At 44.1% G+C, this 23,803-nt stretch overlaps 2 protein-coding genes and 2 long non-coding RNA genes across 4 annotated transcripts; 1 reads left to right on the top strand and 3 right to left on the bottom strand.

Annotated features, from left to right (window-relative positions):
• Positions 1-7,926: 7,926 nt before the first annotated feature.
• Positions 7,927-9,282, bottom strand: LOC112876842 (ethylene-responsive transcription factor RAP2-13-like). Its single transcript, XM_025941021.1, has one exon. The coding sequence runs from the start codon at positions 9,134-9,136 to the stop codon at positions 8,321-8,323; it is 816 nt and encodes a 271-aa protein (XP_025796806.1). The 5' UTR covers positions 9,137-9,282; the 3' UTR covers positions 7,927-8,320.
• Positions 9,283-13,590: 4,308 nt separating this feature from the next.
• LOC112876843 lies at positions 13,591-16,060 on the bottom strand. The gene is made up of 2 exons (XR_003225378.1): positions 15,741-16,060; positions 13,591-13,760 (listed from the first exon to the last, which is right to left on the bottom strand). It is a non-coding gene; the product is annotated as an uncharacterized LOC112876843 (long non-coding RNA).
• On the top strand, positions 15,084-20,564 carry LOC112876844. The gene is made up of 4 exons (XR_003225379.1): positions 15,084-15,229; positions 16,387-18,033; positions 18,285-18,387; positions 19,861-20,564. It is a non-coding gene; the product is annotated as an uncharacterized LOC112876844 (long non-coding RNA).
• Positions 20,565-21,321: 757 nt separating this feature from the next.
• On the bottom strand, positions 21,322-21,835 carry LOC112872934. Its single transcript, XM_025935968.1, is given in 6 exon segments — positions 21,322-21,393; positions 21,395-21,480; positions 21,483-21,584; positions 21,587-21,605; positions 21,672-21,757; positions 21,760-21,835. Coding segments are annotated over 6 exon segments (441 nt in total).
• Between the last annotated feature and the right edge of the window lie 1,968 nt (positions 21,836-23,803).

Raw genomic sequence — 23,803 nt, 5'->3', positions numbered from 1 at the left:
GCTGCTATGGTGTCTAACAGCTCCTCAACTTGATCCATGTTCCCCCTGGAAAGCTCGACGTTCCATTCCAGCCTCACAACAGGTGGACTATTTGACTTTTCTGGGAGTTGGGGGCATGATTTTCGATATAAAACCAATGATTTTTCCACCCGGGAATGTTGGAAGGGAATTTGTATGCAAGGTATTTGTCGCCGGCTTGTTATCTCAATTGAATGCCGGCGCCCCCTACAACAGATGGATTCTTGGAGGTGGGTTGTGGTTTGACCCAGAAGAGGAAGCGGAAAAGATCCCAGTGGGGTTCAATTCCGAGAAAAGCTTCACAGAAGTGAATAAAGATAGAGATGTGGCAAATGGAGTTCGGGTTGAGGTGATGGAGCTCAAGCCCGTAATAGTAAAGAAGGCCACGGAAAAAAGAACAAGAGGGGAAGGCCAGACCCCGTTCGGAAAAATGGTAAAATGTGACGATTTCGTCAACATTTTCCATGGGGAAAGGTTCACGGAATGAGGGGCGCCAATTGAAAAGATTCTTATCTTGGAGCAATCCCTCAGAAACTAGCCTATTGAGATCGTTGAGGGAGCACTTACTGTGTGTCCACTCTCCGGTCGGCGGCTGTGCCTCCTTCTTCTTCCCTTCTTTCTCCGATTTCTTGGGCGCCATCTCTGGATCCGCTCACCACGAGTTGCTCGGGGGCTGCGAGGAGAGGGGCGGGGAGATCTGGGGGGATTGGGATTTCTTTGGGAGAATGAAGGTGGAGCGCGTCTCTATTTGGGGATTTTGGCGGCTCTTGGCAGATTACAGATTGAAGGCACAGTTTTTACTTGGAGTTACCGCGGGGTTAAATAACCAGCGGCTGGAAACAGTTCTACTGTTTTAAAGTTGAAGAGTCGTTTCAGGGAATATTTGAAGTTGAGAGGTCATTTGGTGGATTGTTTAGATGAAATATTCATTTAACCATTTTTTCAGCGTTAATTGTCCCGAAAGAAGGGGTTTTCCGAATTCCAGATCTAACTTCCATCATTTGTATCATTACTTCAATTCTTTACCATATTGACAATTTTACATTGCATGCCACGACTTTTGGATCCTTATTTCCAAACCTGAGAGGTTTGGATTCAAGGCTCGGGGGCTGCGAGATACGTGGCATTGACTACTTGTTTTTTTGAATTTATTCGAAAAAGTAAGTAGGGAAGGTTCAAGACTAAAGCAACCCTCAGCCTGATTCTCCGATTCAACCTAAGGCTCGGGGGCTACTCCATATGGAGTGCGATTTTTCAATCGCACACCATATCAAAAATAAAATTCGGGGCATGAGCACCTCATAGCTTCGATGCAGCCAAGTAAGTACTCGAAGAAGGACTTCAAGACGGAGCTTCAAAAGAAGCCGAAGACTACTTCGAAGGCACTCGATAAGCCTGCAGTACTCAGCTATGAAGAGCTCGGGGGCTTGTCAGACCCGGGGCCACGGGACTATGTACATAACGTAGTTTAAAGAGGTTTAAGAGATTAAGTCTATCTTATCTCTTATTTATCTCGTTTATCTTTTATTTATCCCGTTTAAGTAGGAGATAAAGCTAACCGATACAGAAGAAATCTACTCGAGATATGTTCTAGTACGATTCCTTGGCTGGTGTTGGTTAGGATCCTTGTAACCCTGACCTCCCGGATATATAAGGGAGGACAGGGACCCTCTCAAAACAAGATCTCCAGATCATTCTACACCCAAGTCAATACAAACCACCATACAGGACGTAGGGTATTACGCGCCTCGCGGCCCGAACCTATCTAAGTTTTGTGTTCCTTGCACCTTCGAGTTCCTGATCTCAATGTCTCCTCACCTAAACTTACCACCTTGGGCATATCCCTCGGTGGGCAGCCGGTAAAACACCGACACAGAGAACTAGGGAGTAGTTGAAAGGGTGTCCAAGCAAAGTTGGAGGCCCAAAATATATCATATTCAAATCCACCTTAGAATCAAGGAGCAGACTGCATAAATTCATCGTCTGATCCAGATTGCACACGGACTTCATGTTCAACGCTCTACATATGCATGGAATGCTAAAATGATAATCTTTCCAATGGCACTAGTCTGACATCAAGATTTCTTCTAAATCAACAGTAATTGATCGAAACAAGTGGACATCCAAAATCTATTAGAGTGTTTCATCACCGTATTTTGAAGCGTTGGACCATGTATCACATCGGGGTCCATTAGAGACGCATCCGTCAGTCCTTAGCCGATTCTAACACTTTATATTCAGTAGCTGTCACTGAAGTTAGGGTTGGCTTTTGGTTAAATTTCTTAAACAGTCTCCTCGTTCAGCAGTTTGTGAGACCCGTTCTTCAGCAATTTTCAGTTGTGCAGTTAATAACCAGAGGAGACATGGTGCTACAATTGTTAGTTTGTGCGGTTAATAACCAGAGGAGACGTGGTGCTACAATTGTTAGGTTTGAATCTTGTTGATCATAAGCCGGATCATAAGTATTAACTTCCTGCTAAATTGATAGTTATCTTCATGATTGATATGCCTTTCATCCCATGGTATCATCAACCTATATAAATACCCCTTCATCAACCAAGCATCGAGATTCACCTACCAAAACTCGATGAAACATAGGGACACACACCATAGGAAACTAAGGTCTGTTGCATGTCTTCAAGATTTCCTAGGAGAAATTTATACTAGATCCTTGTCACCATGGTCGCCCTAGATGATCGACGCCATGGTTGAGTTCTAGAGTCAAGCCTTAATTTCATTGGAACATGTGCACATAATGGTGATATCAATCTAAAATGTATTCTAGCTGTCTCAACTTTGGTCTACTTCAATGTATGCTTGATAGTCATATGCAGGGCCGTCATATGCTTTTAGTAGGATTAGATGTAATCATGGTGATTAGTCTATATCTTGCGGATACAATAAAGTAATATGTTTACCTAGTCCATTGATTACCCTAGTATGGTGATAGAATGCTGGAGGGAAAAGTTACAGTGAGAACGTGATGTGGAGTTGAATCTATGTTTAGTACCGTGGGAGTTGCTACAACAGCTAACAAGAGGAGGCGCTTCGGGAAAGAGCACTTGATTGTTGTTTGGGGTAAAGCTTTGGAAAACCATAAGCATTAGCACACAGCTCTTGGTGGTAACCACAGGAAAGTACGCCGCTTGCGAGCCACCTTTCTGAGAGATGAATCATTACGATGACTATAGATGCAATCATGGTTCGATCGCTTTTTGACTAAGAACTGCAGTTAGAAGACAACAAACTCATGCTACCTTTGGTTGTGATACCTGTCAGACCCAGGTGGAAGGCATCAAGTGGCTTGGGCGATCAATATCTGGCATCGGTGGTATGCTCCTATACATATTTATATCATCCTATAACAGGTTCAAGATATTGTCACTACACGTCAACATCAAGGACTGAGAAGTACTCGATATAAAGACACGACTACTTATCCTTACTTGATTGGGAGGATTTTTTATGATAAACAACTTGGATGGCATATAGGACACCGTCCTGGCATCAAGAAGTACTCGGCTCACCCGCCTCAATGCTTCAGCTTGATGAATCTGCTCTGCAGAGAACCGAGACAGATCTTTGAGGCTCATGTACTCGAAGCCAAAGCGAGAGCGCTATTGCAGCGGTTGAATTCACCTGCCTATCCAAGAATACATCACCAACACTCCGGTGACTCCTTCATCCTTGAGGATTTTAATTTTGGCAAGCACCTCGTTGACTTAGCTCGGCTCGGGGCTTTCCTCATCCATCATTCGGTTATTTTTAGGACTCCAGCGGTCCTCTTTGGGAGTGAAGACGCGTGGTTCCCAATGTGGAACCAGCGTTCTTTCCAGCCAGACAGGCTAGATGGAAACTTGTAAAGGATGTACACCTTTTCCATCCCCTGCCTTAGTTGAAGACAAGCTCTTCCGGCTACTTCTATCTTGTCAGCACTGGGTTGAACTCTTAGAAGGAAAAGATGACAGAACAAGTCAAAATAGAGTTCTATCCCTAAGAAAGCTTCACATAAATGTACAAAGATGGCTATGTGGAGAATTGAGTTGGGATTCAGGTGGTGAAGCTGGATGCCATAGTGAAAAAGGAGGCCGCGGAAGAAATCAGATGTCGGCAATGCTAGCCTGCGCTCCACAAAGTGCTAGAATAGTACTATTTCATCAGTCTCTTCATACGGCCTCTTTTCCCCAGTGGCAGCGCACCGCTGGATGATTTCCTAGAACTGAAGCAGTCCCTCATCTACAAGTGCTTTCAGATCGGCATTGGAGCACTTACTTTTTCTCCACCCGTCCCCAGTGGTGGCAGCAGGCCTGGATTATTTCCCTTTCCTCTTGGAGGTTCCTTTCTTGCCCACCATTCTTGATGTCACAAGCTTTTTCACTCGCATGTGCTCGGGGGCTCAGGATGGAGGTGGCGGAGATGCGCTCGGGGAAAGCAAGGGCTCTCAGCGACTACTTTCTGCACAGGGAGGAAGCTGAGACTAACTTAGATCTAATTCTGGGAGTGGCAGCAGCTGCAGGACAGAGGAAGACGAAAGCCCAAAGCAGTAAGAATGCAAACGAAGGGGTGAGTAAACCCTAATTTACCGCGTGGTTAAATAATCATCGATGGCCCTGCAATTACTGTGTGGAATGCGAACGGTTTTTCCCTTGGGATAAGATTTGTTTTGAGCGGTAATTTTGGGTTCACTTGGGAAAGTTATTTGCTTAACTATTTTTTCAGGGACGTTATTCCAAAAAAGGGGTTTTCAAATTTCTGAACCAATTTACTCATTTTAACTATCAAGTCAAATTCTTATTTTTCCACAACCTATGCCACGACTCTTTGGATCCTCTTTTTCAAACCTTGGGATTTGGACTCAAGGCTCGGGGTTGTGGGACACATGTCATCGACAGCTTATTTTTCAAATTTTTGGAAGATAAGAGCAGAAGGTTCCAGACTATTTTGACCCTCACCCTAATTCTTCGATTTCAAGCTAAGCCTCGGGGGCTACTCCATATGGAGTATGAGTTTTATCGCAATCCATATAAAAGAAGACTTGAAAACTACTCGAGGTATGAGCACCTCACAGCCTCAATGCAGCTAAGAAAGTACTCGAAAGACACCTTAAGATGAAGTTTGGAAGAACTCGAAGACGCCTTCAGAAGTACTCGGAAGCCTGCAGTACTCGACTATGAAGAGCTCGAGGGCTTATCAAACCCGGGACTATGAGACTACATATATGGCTTACATATTCTAGGATAAGAGATGGGATATGGCCCACACCTGATTAGAACTAGTCGGAACAGAAGGAAACTACCCGAGTACTACTCGGGTAGGACTCCTAAGCTCGTATTTGGCTAGAACTTCCATGAACCCTAGCCCCCAGACTATATAAGGGCGGGCACGGACCCTCTCCAAATATATACATCATCTAAGGCAATACAAATCACCACATAGGATGTAGGTTATTACGCATACTATGACCCGAACCTATCTAAAGTTTCGTGTTCCTTGCATATTCGAGTTCGTGATCTCGACGACACCCTACCTACAATCTACCACCTCGGGGTATCCCTTGGTGGACTTGGAAGTTAAACACCGACAATACCTCTTCTGGATGCAATTTGTTTACCACACATTCATATTGTTTATCTTTAATGTAATATTTCCTTGTTTCTGCAGGTAAATGCAATCTTTACATCATGATAGGAGTAGTTCTGTTTAGTTTGATAGCAAATCTTAGCTAGTTCATTTTCAATCCATGAATGGATGAACCTTGGAAGGAACATTCTAAGGGAAAGCTACAATGATCCGTGTGCTAATGGTACAATATTTGGTTTTATTACGTACCATCAACTTATGTATGTGAGCATGCGTGACTCTACTGTATTTTGGAAAAAAATAAATATAGCATTAAAAATATGGAAGAATATATGAAAGGAATCGGTGCTTGTAGCCTAAGAGAGTGATAGGGTGAGTTAGGTAAACTTAAATTCTTAACATATGGCTCAAACTAAATTGCACAAAATATAATCTATAGCATACTATCTAGATGTGCAACTACGGCTCATCTAGTGTAAAACCCTCATCCTAAAATAAGTTTTGCAACCTATAGCCAATCCTAGCAATAGATATTACACTAAAAAAGTAGAAGCACACAAGTTGCAAGTATAAAATACGGAAGCGTAAAGGAGGGGATGAGACGAAGCAAACTCTTGATATGAGGACTTATCTTGCGGTATCGGTAGGCACTAAGCCACCCCTAGTCCACGTTGTTGAAGCACTCACAAAGAGTATTTCTTTCCAGTCACCAAATATCCTTCGGGACTCCCATTGACTTGCCACAAAGGTTTGGCCATTAAGGCTCACGCCAAGTTCCCCAGTCACCTTGATGCTGCCTTCACTACAGAGCTTCCCATGAAGGAGGGATCTACTCGTCCCCCACACAAAGCCGTCGCCGCCTCTCCACACCAAGCCGGAGGGTTCAAGATTTGCCGATGAGCTACAAAGGCTCCAAGGGGCTGGCACATCGAGATTACAGCTGAGATTCACTCAAGAACCAACACAAGGCATCTACATCTTGCTCTCTCACTCTAACTAGAGCTAGCCTAGCACTATCACTCACAAAGTTTGTACTAAAGTCTAAGAATTCAATAAATGAGTTGTTGGATGGCTTGGAGAATTTCTTCAGAGTATAGTTCACACAAACTCCAGCTGCCTCAAATGATCTAGGGTGATGCCTTATATAGGTTAGATATCCACTCCTAGCTGTTGCATATTTTTTTTTTCTGAAAAGCTTAAAATGTCGGTTAAATCGGTCACATGTGTCAGTTTAACCGGTCACTCTGAAATTGCATGCTAGCCGTTGATCTCCTTTCTGCCACATCTTCTTTTGCTTACGTCCTTGCACCGATGCTTTCAACCGACGCACTGTCAGTTCAACCGGTGCTGATGACTTTTACTAAAGCAGCCATCTCCAACTCCAAAAATCGTTCTGCAATATTGAAGTACCAATGCACCCAAGCCTTCTTTTTGATTGTCGGTTCAACTCGTGTTGAAGACACTTTTGGCCAAACTCTTCTGGAGCTTCTGTACACATCACCAGAGCAATCTGACATTGCACCGACGCTTACTGTCCATAGTGTCAGTTTAATCGATGGTACTGAGTTTCCTACACTTGATCGCCGTTGCAACTTCCAATGCACCGCTCAGTTATAAATTGATGTTGTTGGTTTAATTGGTCAACTGATTCCTCCTGCACCTTGTCCAGATCAACTCTGGATTTTCACTATGGTTTGGACACCTTGACAGCAATTTGGACTCCATATACAGGATCTAGAAATCCTATAATCTTGAGCTCACAAGCTTGTTAATCCCATTAACTATGTTATCACACAATCACCAAAATCACATTAATAACCTAATGGGGCCATGTTTCTTTACAATATACTTATGTAAATAATCTGTTGTGCCCTTCAAATGGTAGAGAAGCACAATTCCACGATACCCTCCCGATTGAACAATGGATGGCTTGGATTAGTGATTACTCTACATTAGTTTCCTTAAGAAAAAGATATTCTTAGGCATGCTATCTCACGCCTAAAGCGGTGCCCATCAGAGTTACTGCAATAGTAAGGTCCCTTATCATGTGGTGGAGGTTGTGAAACTATTCTTTAGTTTGGATGAAAGAATGTCCTTTTGTTGAAAGAGACCTATCTAGCTATGTATAGAGCACACTCTAGAATTGTAGCCATATATTTATAAAAGAGAATCCATGCATTTAAAACAACTACCAGCGGTACCTGCCTTTTTCAATAAATATTATTTCAGGGAAAAACAAATACACCCCGCATAAAAAAATTTGAAGAAAACTACGGCACCCCTTAGGGTGCCTGCGCATAAAAAATTCTCAAACCGGCTAGTGACTTGACACAATCAAACAGGCATAGCAAGTCTTTCTTTCCAATGTGTCAATTCAAAGGGCGTTCATATTAACCACTATATATATTTCTGTGGTTGCAGCGGCGGCAACCATCACATACATCATTGGCATATATGCATAGCCTTTTCTTCTTTGTGAGAAGGACGCCAACAAACTAGCGCAGGGCATTGTGCGCAACAGCAACCGGCAGAGCGCATCCTCCGGTTCCTTCCTGCATGATGCCACGAGCAAAAACCAAGCAGAGGCTTGGAAAGGTGGCACGCTGATCGTGCAAGGCAACTTAAGCTGCACCGCAAACGGCAGCCCGATGGCATCATCATCGCGAAGCCACTCAGCCATTGTTACTCTTGTCAAGGTTCAATGGTTGAGACTTTGCTTTAATTAGGAGAGGATGGCTTCCCAGTCGATCTCCTGTGACGGGTACATGCGGAGCGCGACGACGCCGGCCTCGTCCCACGGCGCCTCGGGGAATTCCACCTGTGGCATCTCTGGCAGAGGATCTGCCGCCTTTGCCAACGATGACGACCCAATGGATGATGACGAGAGGTCTGCGCCGTCGGCTGCAGTCGTGGTCGTCGAGGCCTCCGAGCCAGAGCAGCAGCCTGGCTCGTTCTTGGTGCCCGCACTCTCGGGTTCGTGCGAGGCGGGTGCCGGCGCGGATGTCACGGCTTGGAGCTTGGCGTCGACAGACGGGTGGAGCGGCGGCGCGAGGTGCCGGCCGCCGCGCCTGAGCTCCGGGAAATTGAGGCGCGCCGCGTCGCCGCGCAGCCGGAACGCGGCGCCGTCGTAGGCCAGCGCCGCCTCCTCGGCGGTGTCGTACGTGCCGAGCCACAGCCGCGTCCTGTTCCGCGGCAGACGGATCTCCGCCACCCACTTGCCCCAGTGCCGCTGCCGCACGCCGCGGTACAGCTTTGCCATCGTTGCTGCCGGCGCCGCGAGGCCGTAGTGCTGCTTCATCACGCGCGGTGCCGGTCCCATGCGCCTGCCGATGCGGTAGTAGTAAGCCACCTGTGCCGGCGTGATGAGGTGGTAGCAGCTGGCACCGACAGCCATGGCCGGGCTCTGCTCGGTGTCCACCATGAATGGCACGACCGGAGCAGCTTGCACTGGTGTGGCTAGCGCCTGGATTAGGTCTCTGTACTCCGTGGCGCCTATTGGCGGCAGCGGGGTAACAAGCTGCTCCATGGCTGTGGTCATGGCTTCTTGGATCACACAGGAACTATGCAAGAAGCAAAGAATTTACTTCTTGGCTGTCTAGTTTAATAGATTTGGCTTCTTTGGATGTTTAGGAAGTGGAATGAATATGCTTGCAATGGTTCGGGAAGTTTTTATAGGCAGGGAGAGGCAGTAGGGGCGCTGCGGCAAATGGGCATTTGCCAAGTGTTCAACTGTGCTACGTGTCAAAAGTTCCAAAGCAGCTTGTGTGTCATGAACGCCACTTGGAGGCTGATAATTGGCTCCAAGGTGCGATGGAGCATTGACCATGAAGGCCTTAGATATGGTTGTCCAACTGCTAACCATGGCCAATCACACAACAGGGATTTATATGTACCCTCCATACTGGTGATCTAATTTTTTAACAAAGTTGTATAACTTTGCTGGTTAATTTCCAACGTCGTTGATTTCTCTATGTAGGCAAATACTCCATACTCCATTTTTAAATATGTGACGTTTATATTAGGATAACCTAGTTAGTTCAAAAATGGACTAACCTGATTGTCCACAACGTTACATGTTTAAGAACGGAGGTTGTGTTTGTAAGGATTTTATATAATCTACACTCCAATGATTTTTCGGCTCTAAGATAAAGCTATCTGGAATTTCTTCCTTACAAGCTACTCCTTACGAAATAAATCGCAGAAGAAGGCCTGATCGATGGAAATACCTTTAGGCTACAACTAATATGATGTTGACATAACGCGCCGCCAATGCATTTCGATTTGATGAACACAAGGCCGTTCTTTACAACGGTTTCTGGTTGACTGGACCTGGCATGCATGATCCATTGTGTCAGAACAAGGAATGTAGGCCATCAGTTCATTATTTAACCTCAGCCATGCGATCAAAAAGTGAGTTCTTTTCTCCTTTTCTTTTCACTTACTCAGCTGCATATAAAGTTTGTCATCTCGTCACTTATTTTCTTGTTTAGTAAATACAAACGTGAAGTATACAAGTAATAGGGAAAAGTAGTGTAGAGTAGTTAATAGGACGTCGCTTGAAGCTGTTAAACAGAGATAATGTTTGTTTGCTTTGCTTAAGAAGACATATTATTAGAATACTTCAGGAAATCGAACTTCTAAATAATTGAGCTTAGGGGCGGATCTAGCATTGGGCAGGGAAGCTCCAGCCCCCTACCCCATGCAGCCTATGAAGACCCACCCATCATATTTCGGTCATGGATGAAGAGAAGAAGAAAGAAAGAGAGGAAGAAGAAGACGAAAAAGAGAGAAGGGGCGAAGAAGAGAAAGAAGATGACCCCCCCACACCCCCACCGTCTACTGAGAAACTGGATCGACTGCTGAATCTGGATCCACTACTGATTAAGCAGGAAATAAATATCTTATGTATATCATTATATAGAAAATACTTATAGATAAGCATATGGAAATTAGAATAATCTTTTTAAAGTGTCATAGAATAAATGAAAAAAATCCAACGGTGGAATGTAGACGTTTCAGTATTATGTGGGGAAGAAGAAAAGAGGATACATGGCACTGACCTTTTCATCAAATAGAAAGGGACGCTTATCAATTGCTTTATCCAAGTACCAATTGTTAAGTTGGCTCTAATAATAACTCATAAAATTTTCCCACTTCAGGAAAAAAACTCATAAAATTGTCGAGCAAAAGAATGTGAAATCCAGCCAAAACACTAAGCCACAAACTTAAGGTGGCCCAAATGCTGTCTGCAGCCATCATCAATTTCAACTGAATCATCGGAACTAACCCAAGAAATAAACCGAAATAAGTAATTTACAACTAGTAATAGTCACGGTCTCACTTTGAAAACCGTTGGTCCATACCCGCAACCTGTCGTACGCCCGAGCACTTCAAAAACATTACTATCTGTGTGGTGATAACATTCTTAATCTCTGAGTCAAGCACTACTAAAAAACAATTTGCAGGGACGTTCTGTTTTTTCTAGATAATCCGCTCCTACAAATGGAGCACAGATATTGTAGCATCTTACCCATCCCTAGAATCATTTTAGGACAGGTGACGTCATCACCCGTCCCTGCAAATAGACATCATTTTCAGGGGCAGGTGGTGCCATCACCCGTCCCTAAAAATAGTATTTCTAGGGGCGGGTGATGCCACCACCCGCCCCTGGAAATGGTGGTATTTTTAGAAGCAGGTGATGATGTCACCTATCTCTAAAAATACATTTTTAGGTGTGGGTGATGGCATGACTCGCCTCTAAAAATAGTTCCAAACAAAATAATTCATAACTTTTCCATATAATTTTGGATGAAGTCAAACTTTATATCAAAATTGTAGAGAATGATGAGATCTAAAACTGTGTAGTTGATAGCTTTTTCATTTAAAATTATTTAATGGTCTAAAAGATTATTATGAACTTGCATATGGCTATGACTATATAGTATCTCATATAATTCAATTCAAGTCATACTTCGAGGGTTTCAACAATTTTAACCTTTATATACACTGAAATATACTTAGCATATTTTTTTATATAGTTCACAATAATCATAGTATAGAAGTTTCACTTTTTTTATTTGTTTTGCTATATGGAAAGATTTAAATGAATTTTTAGAATAGAATTGAAAAATATTTTTAGGGGTGGGTGCACCCGCCTCTAGAAATAGATTTCAGAATTAATATAAAAGAATAGCATACCATATAGAGTCATAAGTGACTGTATAGTATGGTGGAGAGGAAGATACGCGCGAGACTTGAGGTATGCGTTTGAACCTCGGGTGATGCAAGTATGCATATTTCGTTAAAAAAATTGTAACTCGATAGTACAGGGGCTTGTGGTGGTGGCTAGTTGGTTGCAATATTTTTTTTCTTTTCTTTTTCTGTTTTTGATCTTTTTTATTTTTTTCATTTCTGAAAATCAATTTCTAGGGTGGGTCACGCCGTGATCCGTCCTACAAATTATTTTCAAGAGCGAGCGCGTTACCAGTCTCTAAAAATCGCATTTTTAATTGCGAGAACTAGGGGCAGGTGCGGCCCGCCCCCTAAAAATATATTTTTACCTGCCTAAAAACTCTATTTTAGTAGTGAAGAAAAACAAGGAGGAAGCCAAACAAGATGATAACTTTATATACCAAACTTGTGGTCTACGTTCATTAGGCCGGGCGTTAAGAAATGCAAGATGAAATAGTGGTGGCCAAGCAGCCCGGAAGAAGAAGAAAAAACACAAATAAATAAACTACCGCCTAATCGTGGGTTAGCGACGAGCTAATCCAATCATGCAGCCTACGAAATGGTTGGTTTTGGCGTGGCATCAGCATTCAGCAGCAGCAGCAACCTGGTGACAGGTCTGGTGATGCCACGGAGGCAGCGCTTTTCAGCGCTCTGGTTAATAAAGGGCAAAAGGGTGATTAAAGAAATGACAAGATAAGGGTTAGTAATGCTGGAAGGGGACAGGGCAGCGTAACACGACGTCTTACAATCTAGGGGATTACGACATGCAGAGGTAATAAGATTGGCAAGGTACGTTGCTTGTAATTGCAAGTGTGCAATAATGTTCACATTTATGGAGGTCGAAGGGCTAATTTACCGATGGGGCGCCTGGCGATGGACGTGGATGTCTGAAAATCCGAATTATTCATATCTATATCCAGTAACGGGTCTAGGATTAAAAACGCGATCCTACCACTAACTACTCTATACACTACTCTATATATACCACTAACTACTCTATATACTACTCTATATAGTGCACTAAATAATTGGGACCGACGGGATAATTAACATGCACTAAATAACATGGAGTTTGGAATATCATTATCAAGTGATAATAAACTGAAAGACAATTGTGAACATGGATTACTTATTTGGGCGTACCACATAAGCTAATTGCAACAAAGAGACCGAGGCAAATTCATTATCCTGTTTTTGAGCCTGAACGCGCTTCATAATTCTGTGATCATCAATATCTCAAAATCTGTGTAGGGTACCGTCAAATTATTGAGCCACTCATCGGATCTGTAGTGTAAAAGTATCTCTTCAAGCAACTACGAATCATCAAATAAAAGTATAAAACTTGAGTCATGAGGGCATCTAAAAAATACATCCAGAGGATCAAACAAGAGTACGTGCGCTCTTCTTCAGAAGAAAGATCAAAAAAGCATACGATTCGTAGTCAGAGATCGAATGATACATTTTATTCTACAGAATTTATCCAACTCCAACGAATCCAATTTACTAACCTTTTCCTTTTTTTTTCCCCCATATGACCCGCATGAGAAGCTTGCCCCCGTCAGCACAGTGCGCTCCCTGCTCCTCCACGATCTCGTTGAATTGAAGGCTCCCTTTTCTGATCCTCTCTACTCTGGCCATCGCTAGTTTCGTCAGGGGTTTCTCCATCAGCCATCGTGGATTCGTGGACTCGCAACCCACACCTGAGATCAGCGTCGCTTCGTTTCCAATGGTGCCCACATTCCCTACGCCTTCGACTATTTCTTTTTAGAAACCGGATTTATATTTCATTCATATTTTGGTGATTACTTCAGCCCATAACTTACAAAGACATCCCTGAAAGAAAGTGAAATTAAATTTGAGTCATTGTAAGCACCTCCCATTCTTCCTCGCCGCCGGCAGCCGGAGCCCACAACTTCAAGCCAACTTCCTCCCTGGTGAAGAAACACATTTTTTGGACATCGTCTTGAGCAACAAATCAAAAACGACATGTTTTATTGATGCTGAATGACCCGGCTGGAAAAGATCATAGCCGTTGACCATCATATCGCCAGGTAATGAGGACTGCAAGGCTTCATGGACTGCCAGAAACTCCAAATCGCCGGACGACGAAGAACCCCAAAGGGGAACTGAACCACAAAAACGGCGGGATCTGATAACCAACTTGATTTCACCTCATGTTGGTAAACAAACCTCCAACATCAAAGCCAAGAAGACAAGCATCACCAATGAAGACAAAAGGAGGGAAAAAAAGACCCAACAAGATCTAGAGCTCCAGATCCGAGGAACTCACACTACATCGGCTCATCGCTGGCACCAGAAGACTCACCAGCAAGGTGGAGAAGAAGCCAGCGACGCTTATTCCACCACCGTAGCCCCGCCTTCACCCTGCGAGCGTCGCCTGGATCTAAACTGCCTATACTAGGTAGGTATATATACAACGGCCACCTCTAATCCCCGTTCCCCATCCTCTCTGACGCTATCCCGGCTGCCGGAGTGAATGGGGAACGGAAGAAATCAGCACCGGACGCTGGTCGCCTTCTCTCAACTGTAGCTGGGCTAGAGAGTTCGAGAGATATCTGCTATGCAAATACCTGACTTCGACTAATTAAATAGATGCCATAAGACAGCAGATAACCCCCCCCCCCCCCGCCCCCTCCTCCTCATCTCCTATTCAATGTCAGACTAGCAGTACTGTACGCTTCTCCGCATCGCAGGCTCGCAGCCATGGCAGGAAGCCAGGAACCCGGAGAGAACAGGGGTAGTAGAGGGCTGCTCGCGGGCCAGCAGGTACGGCAGCCGCCGGACCTCGGCATATCGGTGGATCTGCACCTGTTCATATCCGATTTTAATATTGATATTATATGGATGTATCTAAATCCAATTTTTAGTATTTTTCTCTATATAATTCCATATTCATATTGGAAGTAATGTGAATTTCCGACCATATCCGTATCGATAAAGAAAAAGTATCCAATGAAGCTGTCTTAAACTTATCTTCATAACTAATTACTTAATTATGTACACCATTTAAACTATTTAATCTTATACTACTAAAAAGAACAAAGTTCTTCTTCACGCTTTCACGCTTCATCCATCGTGCGTCGTCGTGCGTCGCCAGCCCCCTGTGATCATCGTCCTGCCGGAAATCATCCTTCGCCGTTTGATTATTTTCTCCCGCTTTCTCGACCCGCTACGTGCGATCGCGCACACTCAGACCGCTGAAATTTGCAGTCCCATGCTCCCCCCCCCCCCCTCTGAATCCCGCACTCAAACCACCCCATGCCCCGACCATGCACCCCCACCATATATATACTCCTCCCTATGTCCGTTATGAGCGCTTGGAAGAGCATCACCGAGTTGCATTTGGGTCGGCTTCTTCCACGCACGACGAGCGCCCCAGGTAATCCTTAAACCCTAATCAATGCAATTGTTCTATTACAGCTAATTTACCATGGTTAGGGCTAATTGCTTATCAATTACTAAGCCACCACCACCTCTGTTTAGCGGTAATTCATTGCAATTAGTTCCATGTTAGTGCTAGGGATTTGATTTAGAAATGAAGGAGGAGGTGGATTGCGATTCAATGTCAGACCCATAAGAAATCCCAAAAATCATGTCTCAGATAATTTACCATGGTTAGGGCTAATTGCTTATCAATTACTAAGCTACCAATCCCACCATTACCTCTATTTAATGGTAATTCATTGCAATTAGTTCCAGGTTAGTGCTAGGGATTTGGTTTACAGATGAAGAAGGAGGTGGATTGCAATTCAATTAAGAAATCCCCAAAATCATGTCTCATCCACAAGAAATCCTCAAATTCTGAAACACTAGATCCAAAGTTCCCGTAATTCCGCCCTAAATCATGTCCAAATCCTAACCCTAAGAGCGGCAGGTGTAGAGATACCTACCTGAGGCATGCTGGAGATGTCGCCGTCGCATGGAGCCGCCGCGACCACCCTTGAGCGTGAAGCACTCATCTCGGCCACACCATGCTATGTTGTCGCTGGGCCCTACTGCGTGCACTCACATCCTCCCACCCTGCCCTGTTGCCTTGATCCCTCCCATCCCACTCGGGGATGAGGGCCCGCAACCAAGCCGGAGCGGGAAAGCAAGCCGTTGCCGGAGATGCGGAGCCACCGCGCACTAGCAAAAGCCACACGCGTGCAGCGGCGAGTGGGCCTTGGCAGCGCCACCAGGTCCTCGCGCGATGCCGCCCATCGCTCCGGCCGCTACAACAGATGAATTATCAAAAGATACCGCTATCGCTGTTCCTACGACGTAGTCAATACGCATTGGAATAATGGCATCCCCTCCACCATAGTAAGAAGTAATGGGTCTACGCATTGCTTTGATGCCCAGAGGAAGAAAAGCGAAGGCAAAGCAATGGCATGTTTGTACACGGTTAGAAAATGGCATGTTTGTACACGGCTAAGCAATGGCTTTGGTACGGCACCTAAAGAAATAAAATAATTCCAATTGCTTAACTTCTCTTCCTGGCACTTGCTGGCGTGTAGTTTGACATTACGTTTTTTTCTCTCTTCTCTACTGTTGCAGAATATAGACGGTGTAGATATGCTAGCAGCCAAGATGGATATTCTCATGAAAAAGCTAGAATCTTCGCACCAGGAGGTCAACCGGATCATGGAGTCTCGGATCACATGTGAGACATGTGGCAATACTAGGCATTCGGGCAATGATTGCCCATCAACTCAAGAGGACGCGAATTTCATTGGGAATAGCAATCCCAATAACTCAGGCGTCCTCAGCAAAGTTGGAACTCCAAGCCCAACCTCCCCGTCGGCCAACAGCAAGGTAACAATTTTAATAACAGTTTTCAACCTTCTCTTAAAGACTTAGTGTACGGTCAAAAACAAATAAATGATAACATTAGTAAGAAAATTCAAGCTAATGATAAAATTTTGGAGTCTTTGGACACACTACTAGAGTGTTTTAACTCTGTTATTAAAAATCAGCTGAGTTTCAATAAAGTGATAGAAACTCAAGTAGCTCAGTTGGCCTCATCTTGCCCTAACCATAACACGGGAAAGCTACCTAGACAATCGGAAGTGAACCCAAAGGAAAGTGTGAATGCGTTGACTGTGCAGGCTGGAAAGTCCATGCAGGAACCAGTTTTTCCGCAGGATGCAGGTAACGGCGGAAGACTGTAACCGCCAGGAATACTGATGGTGAAGACGAAGTGCAGGAGGAGGCCGATGAGTCCATCACTGCTACCTAGGGAGAAATTGAGGAAGTCCCAAGGGCTTCCCGAGAGTACCACAATACAACCGCTTTACCATTTCCAAAATGGAGAAGGAGGCCGGTGGCTGACGAGCAATTCGACAAGTTCATCGAGGTAATTACGAAGCATTATGTCAACATACCGCTTCTTGATGCTATGCAGGTTCCCACTTATGCCAAGTATCTCAAGGATATCCTTGGAAACAAGAGGGCCCTACCGACCATCGAGGTCATACAGCTTACGGAGGAGTGTAGTGCAGGTATACTCGATCCTCTCCCGGAGAAGAAGGACCCAGGATGCCCCACCATCACATGTTCAATCGGAGCCCAACACTTTAAGCACGCTCTTTGCAATCTAGGGCAAGCATCAGTGACATGCCAAAGGTAGTTTATGACAAACTTAACCATCATGTGCTTGCCCCTACTGCTATGTGCTTGCAGCTAGCGGACCAATCGGTTTGTTATCCCGTGGGAATTGCCAAGAATATTCTGGTGAAAATACGAAATTTCTTCGTCCCCGTTGATTTTGTCATTCTCGACATGGAAGTCGAGACCAAGACCCCTCTCATTTTGGGAAGGCCATTCTTGAGCACAATAAATGCACACATTGATGTGGAAGCTGGAGAAATTCAACTCAACATCAGTGGACAGAAGGAGAGATTCGCCTTCAGACTGAAGGTCGAACAATGCTCTCAGGCCAAAACATTCAACCGGAAGAAATCCGAGAAAGAGCTAGAGAAGCCATCTACCCCATCCCTCAACACCCTCATCAAGTTTGTGGAGAATCTTCAAATTTGAGAGGAGATCAAGGTGCATAACCAACGGAACGTGAAGCGAAAAATCCAACATAAGAAATTTCTGGAGCTCGAGTGGAAAGAGATTGAAGCAAGAAAGTCCACGAGAAAAACATGGCAAGTTCATCACCGACAACATCTCCATCCGGTGATGACAATCGAACCCAAGGTATGGAGAGTCCCGCTCAGGACTCAAAAACTTGAGCTCTCGCCATGAGGTAATATGGTAGTTATCCATTCTTTGCATTAGCATATAGGATAGTTATTTCCTTGCATAATTTCCTTTCAACTTCATCATAGCACATTTAAATTTCTGCAAAGTGGATATTTGAAATTTTGAACTTTTCCTTTCATTTGCACTGCATAAAAAAAATGGCGAAATGCCAGGCCGGCCGGCCTCACATATCTTTATTTGGTCAGAGTGCAACATGTAGGTGGAGCACTAATGTGCAAGGAGCAGAAATGATCACATCCAAGCACTACTGAGCTTCATCTAAGCTTGGGGGAGATCCCATGTATCCAGGTAAGTTGTCCAACCTGTCCATTAGTTTCAAAGGTTCCATGCCATGCTAAGAACAAAATAATAATAACAATAATAATAAAAAATATTTCTTGCTTTGAAGAAAAAAACTCCCAACTCATATGTAAGCTCTTATCTTAGAAATGATGAATAGTTGCTCTGTTCATGCTTTACAAGTGCTTTGTATACAACTTTTTACTCTCCGAGTACTTGAACTTGTTGGCACATTAAAATTGTTATCATTGAAAATCTGGTTTTGTGGGTGCTTGAGCTTCATTTCCAAGTCTAGGTTGTTGTGAGATTTGAGATAGTTAGAACCGGAATAAAATCGCATGCTAGTAGGGAAACTCTCGGAATTTCTTTAGAAATGAATCATGGTTAAGATATCCCCTTTGGTTTTCATATCCTATCTAGAGCCATAATGTTTTATCATCTGAACCGATATAAGCTATCTTGAGTTGCTTTGAGCTGTGCCGAATGGTGAGTCTGTTCAAGGAAGGTACTTGTCATCTACCAATCTTTCTCCTTTGTGTACCCGTTATTTTGCTAGCCTCAAAATATCTAGCATGTCAATTACCTACCCCAGGTAGTGACATCAACCTTCGCTAGACAATCCCACTCACAACAAAGCCCAAAATCTCAACAGTGATCCCATCCATCCAAGAATGATCTATCCAATAAAGACTCCATTCCATTATTCTATCAGCACAGAGTATGGGTCATCTTCTTCTTCAAAAAAAAAGATATGACAAAAGAGAAAGAAGGAGACAAAGACCTATACCTCCCTTCGAAAAAAAGCAAAAGCAAAATAAGGAGTTCAAAGACCAGAAATATTCCAAGTGTGAGCCAATTTCCTCCCTCTCCCTCGAACATTTTACCTTCCATAAGATCGGGATTCGATCAGGTACCAACCTCTTGCGAACCACTCTTCAGCTCAGCAACATAGGTAACCAAGGTATGCTACACTCTTTCTACCCATAACTCCACCTATTAGCCTTAGAGTAGAAAGAAGATGGTCAAAATTTCTGACCATGGGGAGGACTGTACACCTTGAGCGATTTGAGAGTACCAATAGGGATTCTTAAACCTATTTTGAAAAAAAATCTGAGAAGGAACCTGAACAGGAAGTAGGAAATATTTTGGTGAAGACTGTTCAGTCTCTCAACCGCCCAAGACGAGGGATGAAATGCGGGTAAGCACCACACTTCGGAAACCAAGGTATGAGCCAACTTATTCAAGTACATATGGGGTAGAGTAATACGTTGTGCACAAGATACCTGCAGGGTGTGAACATTGACGCAACTCCTGATCCACTGAGCCTGAAGTTTTAGTTTTGCTCGAGCACGAGCAAAAGTCTAAGCTTGGGGTGCATTGACGGCCATTAAAACACATTGTGACCATCAATTTCTCAGGAATAAATAGAGCTTTCCACTATGTTCCATATATAATTTTACTTATTTTTGACAAGTTCTACAGGTTTTGGATGAGTTGTGAATGCAGGAACAGATGAACCAAAAATGAGGCAATTTGGGGAAAATCCCAGGCCGACCGATGTCCCCTAGGCCGGTCGGCTTGGCAGTGAACCCGAATGCCATGTCACTGATCCAGTGGCAAGGAAACACACCCATAATGCCCTTGAGCGGTGGACTTAAAGTCGGTTTGATCCAATGACCCGAAAGGCTTCACCCATGGATTGAAGGGCCCACTTGCATGCAAGACTCAGGCAAATATCTAAGGTGCCACCTCCACCGACACCAGGAGAGCATCAGGATCGTCCAGGAGAAAGGCGGTGCCACGCGGCTAACATCCCAAGCCGGCTGGTCTCTTCTTTCGTGCCAAGATAGAGAAGCCACCTCGGCAGTTATCACAACCGCCTCCAGGACTCAATCCAAGCCGCAAGATCAAAGTCAGTGCAGATCAAAGGCCGGCTGGCCTCCCCTTGGCTGGCCAGCCTGAAAGTCACACAACTTCCACAACCATTTCACTGATGCTATCCTTAGCCCTCCTACACTATAAATAGAAGGGTATCCATCACTTATAAACACACACAAAAGGAGTTCTCTTCTCTCTTTTCACTTTCTAGAGTTAGATTTAGTAGCCTGGGAGTTAGTAGTCCGGAGTCGTCATCGAAAGTCTGGTATAGATCTTGTATCTTTCCCTTTGATAGTTTATCAATATAATATATCTTCTTTACTTTTCGAGTCAGATTTACTTGCCGCATTTATTTATCATTTTCAAGTTATCAACTTGTGTGCGGAAGTACCTTTCCTCTAGCTTAGGCTTTATTGTCTTTTTAATTTTTTAGGATCTTACCTTGTGGGTTTTCACACCCGGACTAGGGAGCTCAAGTCAGTTCCCTAGGTTGAGGGGGATTTCTCTTAAATGCATCAAGAGAGCTTAGTGGTGTCTGAGGGGGATTCCCTAACACCGAGTGCAGATGTGGTGTCTGAGCTTAGTGTTAGCTAGGAAGTGTGTTCCACCCCACGGTACCGTTGTGGTAGGTGGTAAGTAGTGACAGCCCTGTTCGTCCCTCGTAGTCCACCATGTTCGGGTGCTTTCATAGCAGTAGTAGCAGGTTGCCGTTGGACCCCCCTCTCACCTCTTTCTGCAGTCCTTCCTCTTACAGCCGCCGAAGTAAGATCTAAGTTCCAGATAACTCGTTAGGAGCAAGGTTTAGCCTAGTGAGGCTAGCTCGATAGTCTAGAAGTGTTTTAGAGTCTTTCTTGCTCATTTATCTTATCTATCTTATCTGACTTACCCCTTCTAGTTGGTCGGTTGATATCTCTAGTAAAATTTGTCGTTCGATTCTTCGATACTCTTTATCCATAGTGCTTCCCCAAGGAAATTCACAATACCCTGGAATACTTCAAGGTGAAATGGTATAGTGGTAATTCTATGCGCTTGCAGTATATCAATTCTATTGGAGCATAAGAAACATCAACAGTGGATGGAAATGGCCTTGTTGTACCTAACTCCCATCTTCAATGGGGCCTGCTCTTTTTTTTTTGGGCAGAGTATGCCAATATGATCTTAATGAGGTGCGGGGCTTTGCATCTAACATTCGTTGGGCTTTCCTCTGCGGGAGCCTGCGTCCCAACCTTTTTGTGCAATAAACCCCTCCATCCGAACACTAGTGATAGGTGGTCCCACGGAGCTTTCGGAGAAGGGTAGCATAGTGTGTAAGCACAACAATGAATGCAGTGAACCCTCAGACGACCCTTCTAAGATAGGGGGGAGATCCTCAGTAGTGGTGACCCTTTGACTCTTCCAGTGACTTATATATGTACCGAATGCTCATACAGGAAAGTGAACTCCTAGGTTTTGAACCAGGGGTGTTGCTCCGAGAAAAAATCCTTTCTTTCTCATCCACTCCAGGGGTGCGTACACACCTGCATGGATTACAGGTGACGGTTACAAGAATGGCGGGGCAGTGAAGAGTACCTGACGACATTCAGGGATGAACGTAGACCCATCGGGCTGGGATAATCATTCCGTTACTAGGGGAGCTGGTGACACCAGTCTGAGCTAAGGGAAGCCAGCCAATTGAGTCACTAAAATGACCGCTGGAGGCACACGTTAAGCCCAGCTTCTCGTAGCTGCTATTGCGAAATACGGCTTCCTTAATATCCAAATTTCCACAAGGGGGCTGGGCTGCTCGATTTCATAGAAAGGCGACCGGGCCTAGATTAGATGTTCGTCTTTTATAGAATAGAAAGGGAAGGTAAAGGGGGGCTTTATTGGTAATGGCTGAGATCCATAAAAGAATCGCCGGAGCACATCAAGTGGTCAGAAGAATGAGATGGCTGATACACGGATATGGGTTTTATTTTATTGGCCAAACATGGAAAAAGATTGCAAGAAATATGCCCGAGGATGTGAGGCTTGCCAAAGATACAGACCGATTAAAAACCTGTAAGCGGAAGAATTACATGAAATCATGAAACCTTGGTCATTCCGAGGTTGGGCAATTGAAACAATTGGAAAATTATATCATCCTTCCAGCACCTTTTAACAATCTTCTTCTTTGTTGAAGCGTAAAGCCAAAACATTCTTTCAAGAATCTCCAAATCCTACTTCCTTGACCTACCGGATACAAGTCAAGTCACACCTGGAACCCAGACGAAATATGGCGTCTAATAGCCGGGGCTACCCCCATCCACGCATAACCCCTTATTTTTTCTCCAATGGTAGATTCAAAGAAATTCACATGCTCATATCGTGCTCTAATCCCACGAACATCCCCAAGAAAAGAAAACTCAAAGAGGAGCCATATGCTTCATATATTGATGGTTTCTTGGAGGGATGGATCCTAATGCAAGCAAACCAGAACTCTTCCACATAATTTTCAAGGCGACACTTGGGGCCTTCCACGTTATAGTCAGCCAACTCTATTTTCTCAGGTACTGGAGAAAGAGTATGAACACCTGCGTTCCAGTATACCATCCTTCCATGCAGTAGTAATCCCCCCCTCTAAAAAAGTAGGTTGAGATTCAAAACATTCCCATAAGCTAGTAAGTCAATCAAAGCTATAACTCTATTTGTTAGTTTAAGGAAATTGGTACATATTTCTAATAATAATAATATATCTTTATATTATTATTATTTGGTCTTTACCAATTTTAGAAAAAGCATAAATTCATTTTGAAAGAAAAGGCAAATCCCTAGAAATAAAGGATTTTTACTATGTTACCCTAAAAAAGTACTCCGGCAGCGTGAGTGAGTACAGGCTCATATTCCTATTTATTTTCTGACAACGGAGGGATGCACAGGATTTCTTACAAGAGAGATCGAAGATAGGGAGGTACTCAATATAATGTGTACTCTTTCAACTGAAGATGACGATTGAAGGTACCGCTGCAAATGATCAAATGGACTGTGGGTACTATACTAAGAGTAGTAACAACTATTCCTTCGCAACTTCGCCCTTCGCACTTACCTTTCATCCGGTACGTTGTTCAAATATTTTTCTGGGATTACGGTGGTGATCTTGAAGGGTTGTGGGAGTATGCATGGGGCCAGTCTGTTGGGGACAACCTGTTGAACTCTGTTTATGCTATTGGTAAGTGTGTGCAAGAATTTATGGCGGATGAGAAGATTCACAAGCCTACGCTGCTTGGGGCGCATTTTGCTTTGCTGGTAAGAAAATACAGTAAGTTTGTTTTTTTGCCATCCTGTATCGTTGGTGGGTGATTACAGCATGGCTTTAACTACAAATGTTTGCAATCAAAAGGTTTGGCTGTATGAGCAGTGATGAAAGAGAAAGAGGGGGGGGTGGAGTTAGGGTTTCGGGGCGGGTTCGACGGTGGTTTTGTTGCTTGTAGGTGGGTTGCCGACCGTCCGATCGCGATTGACGGTTCATATCTTTTGGCGCCGAAACAGGCCGAGTAGGCCGTGTGGGGAAGGAAATTCACGGACCCAG

This window comes from Panicum hallii, chromosome 9, assembly GCF_002211085.1.
Source record: "Panicum hallii strain FIL2 chromosome 9, PHallii_v3.1, whole genome shotgun sequence".
Lineage (NCBI taxonomy): Eukaryota > Viridiplantae > Streptophyta > Magnoliopsida > Poales > Poaceae > Panicum > Panicum hallii.
This window is presented reverse-complemented; position numbering and strand designations above follow the sequence as displayed.

Excerpts from the sequence above, each read along its gene's own strand:
- LOC112876842 (XM_025941021.1), bottom strand. The coding sequence starts at position 9,136 with ATGACCACAGCCATGGAGCAGCTTGTTACCCCGCTGCCGCCAATAGGC.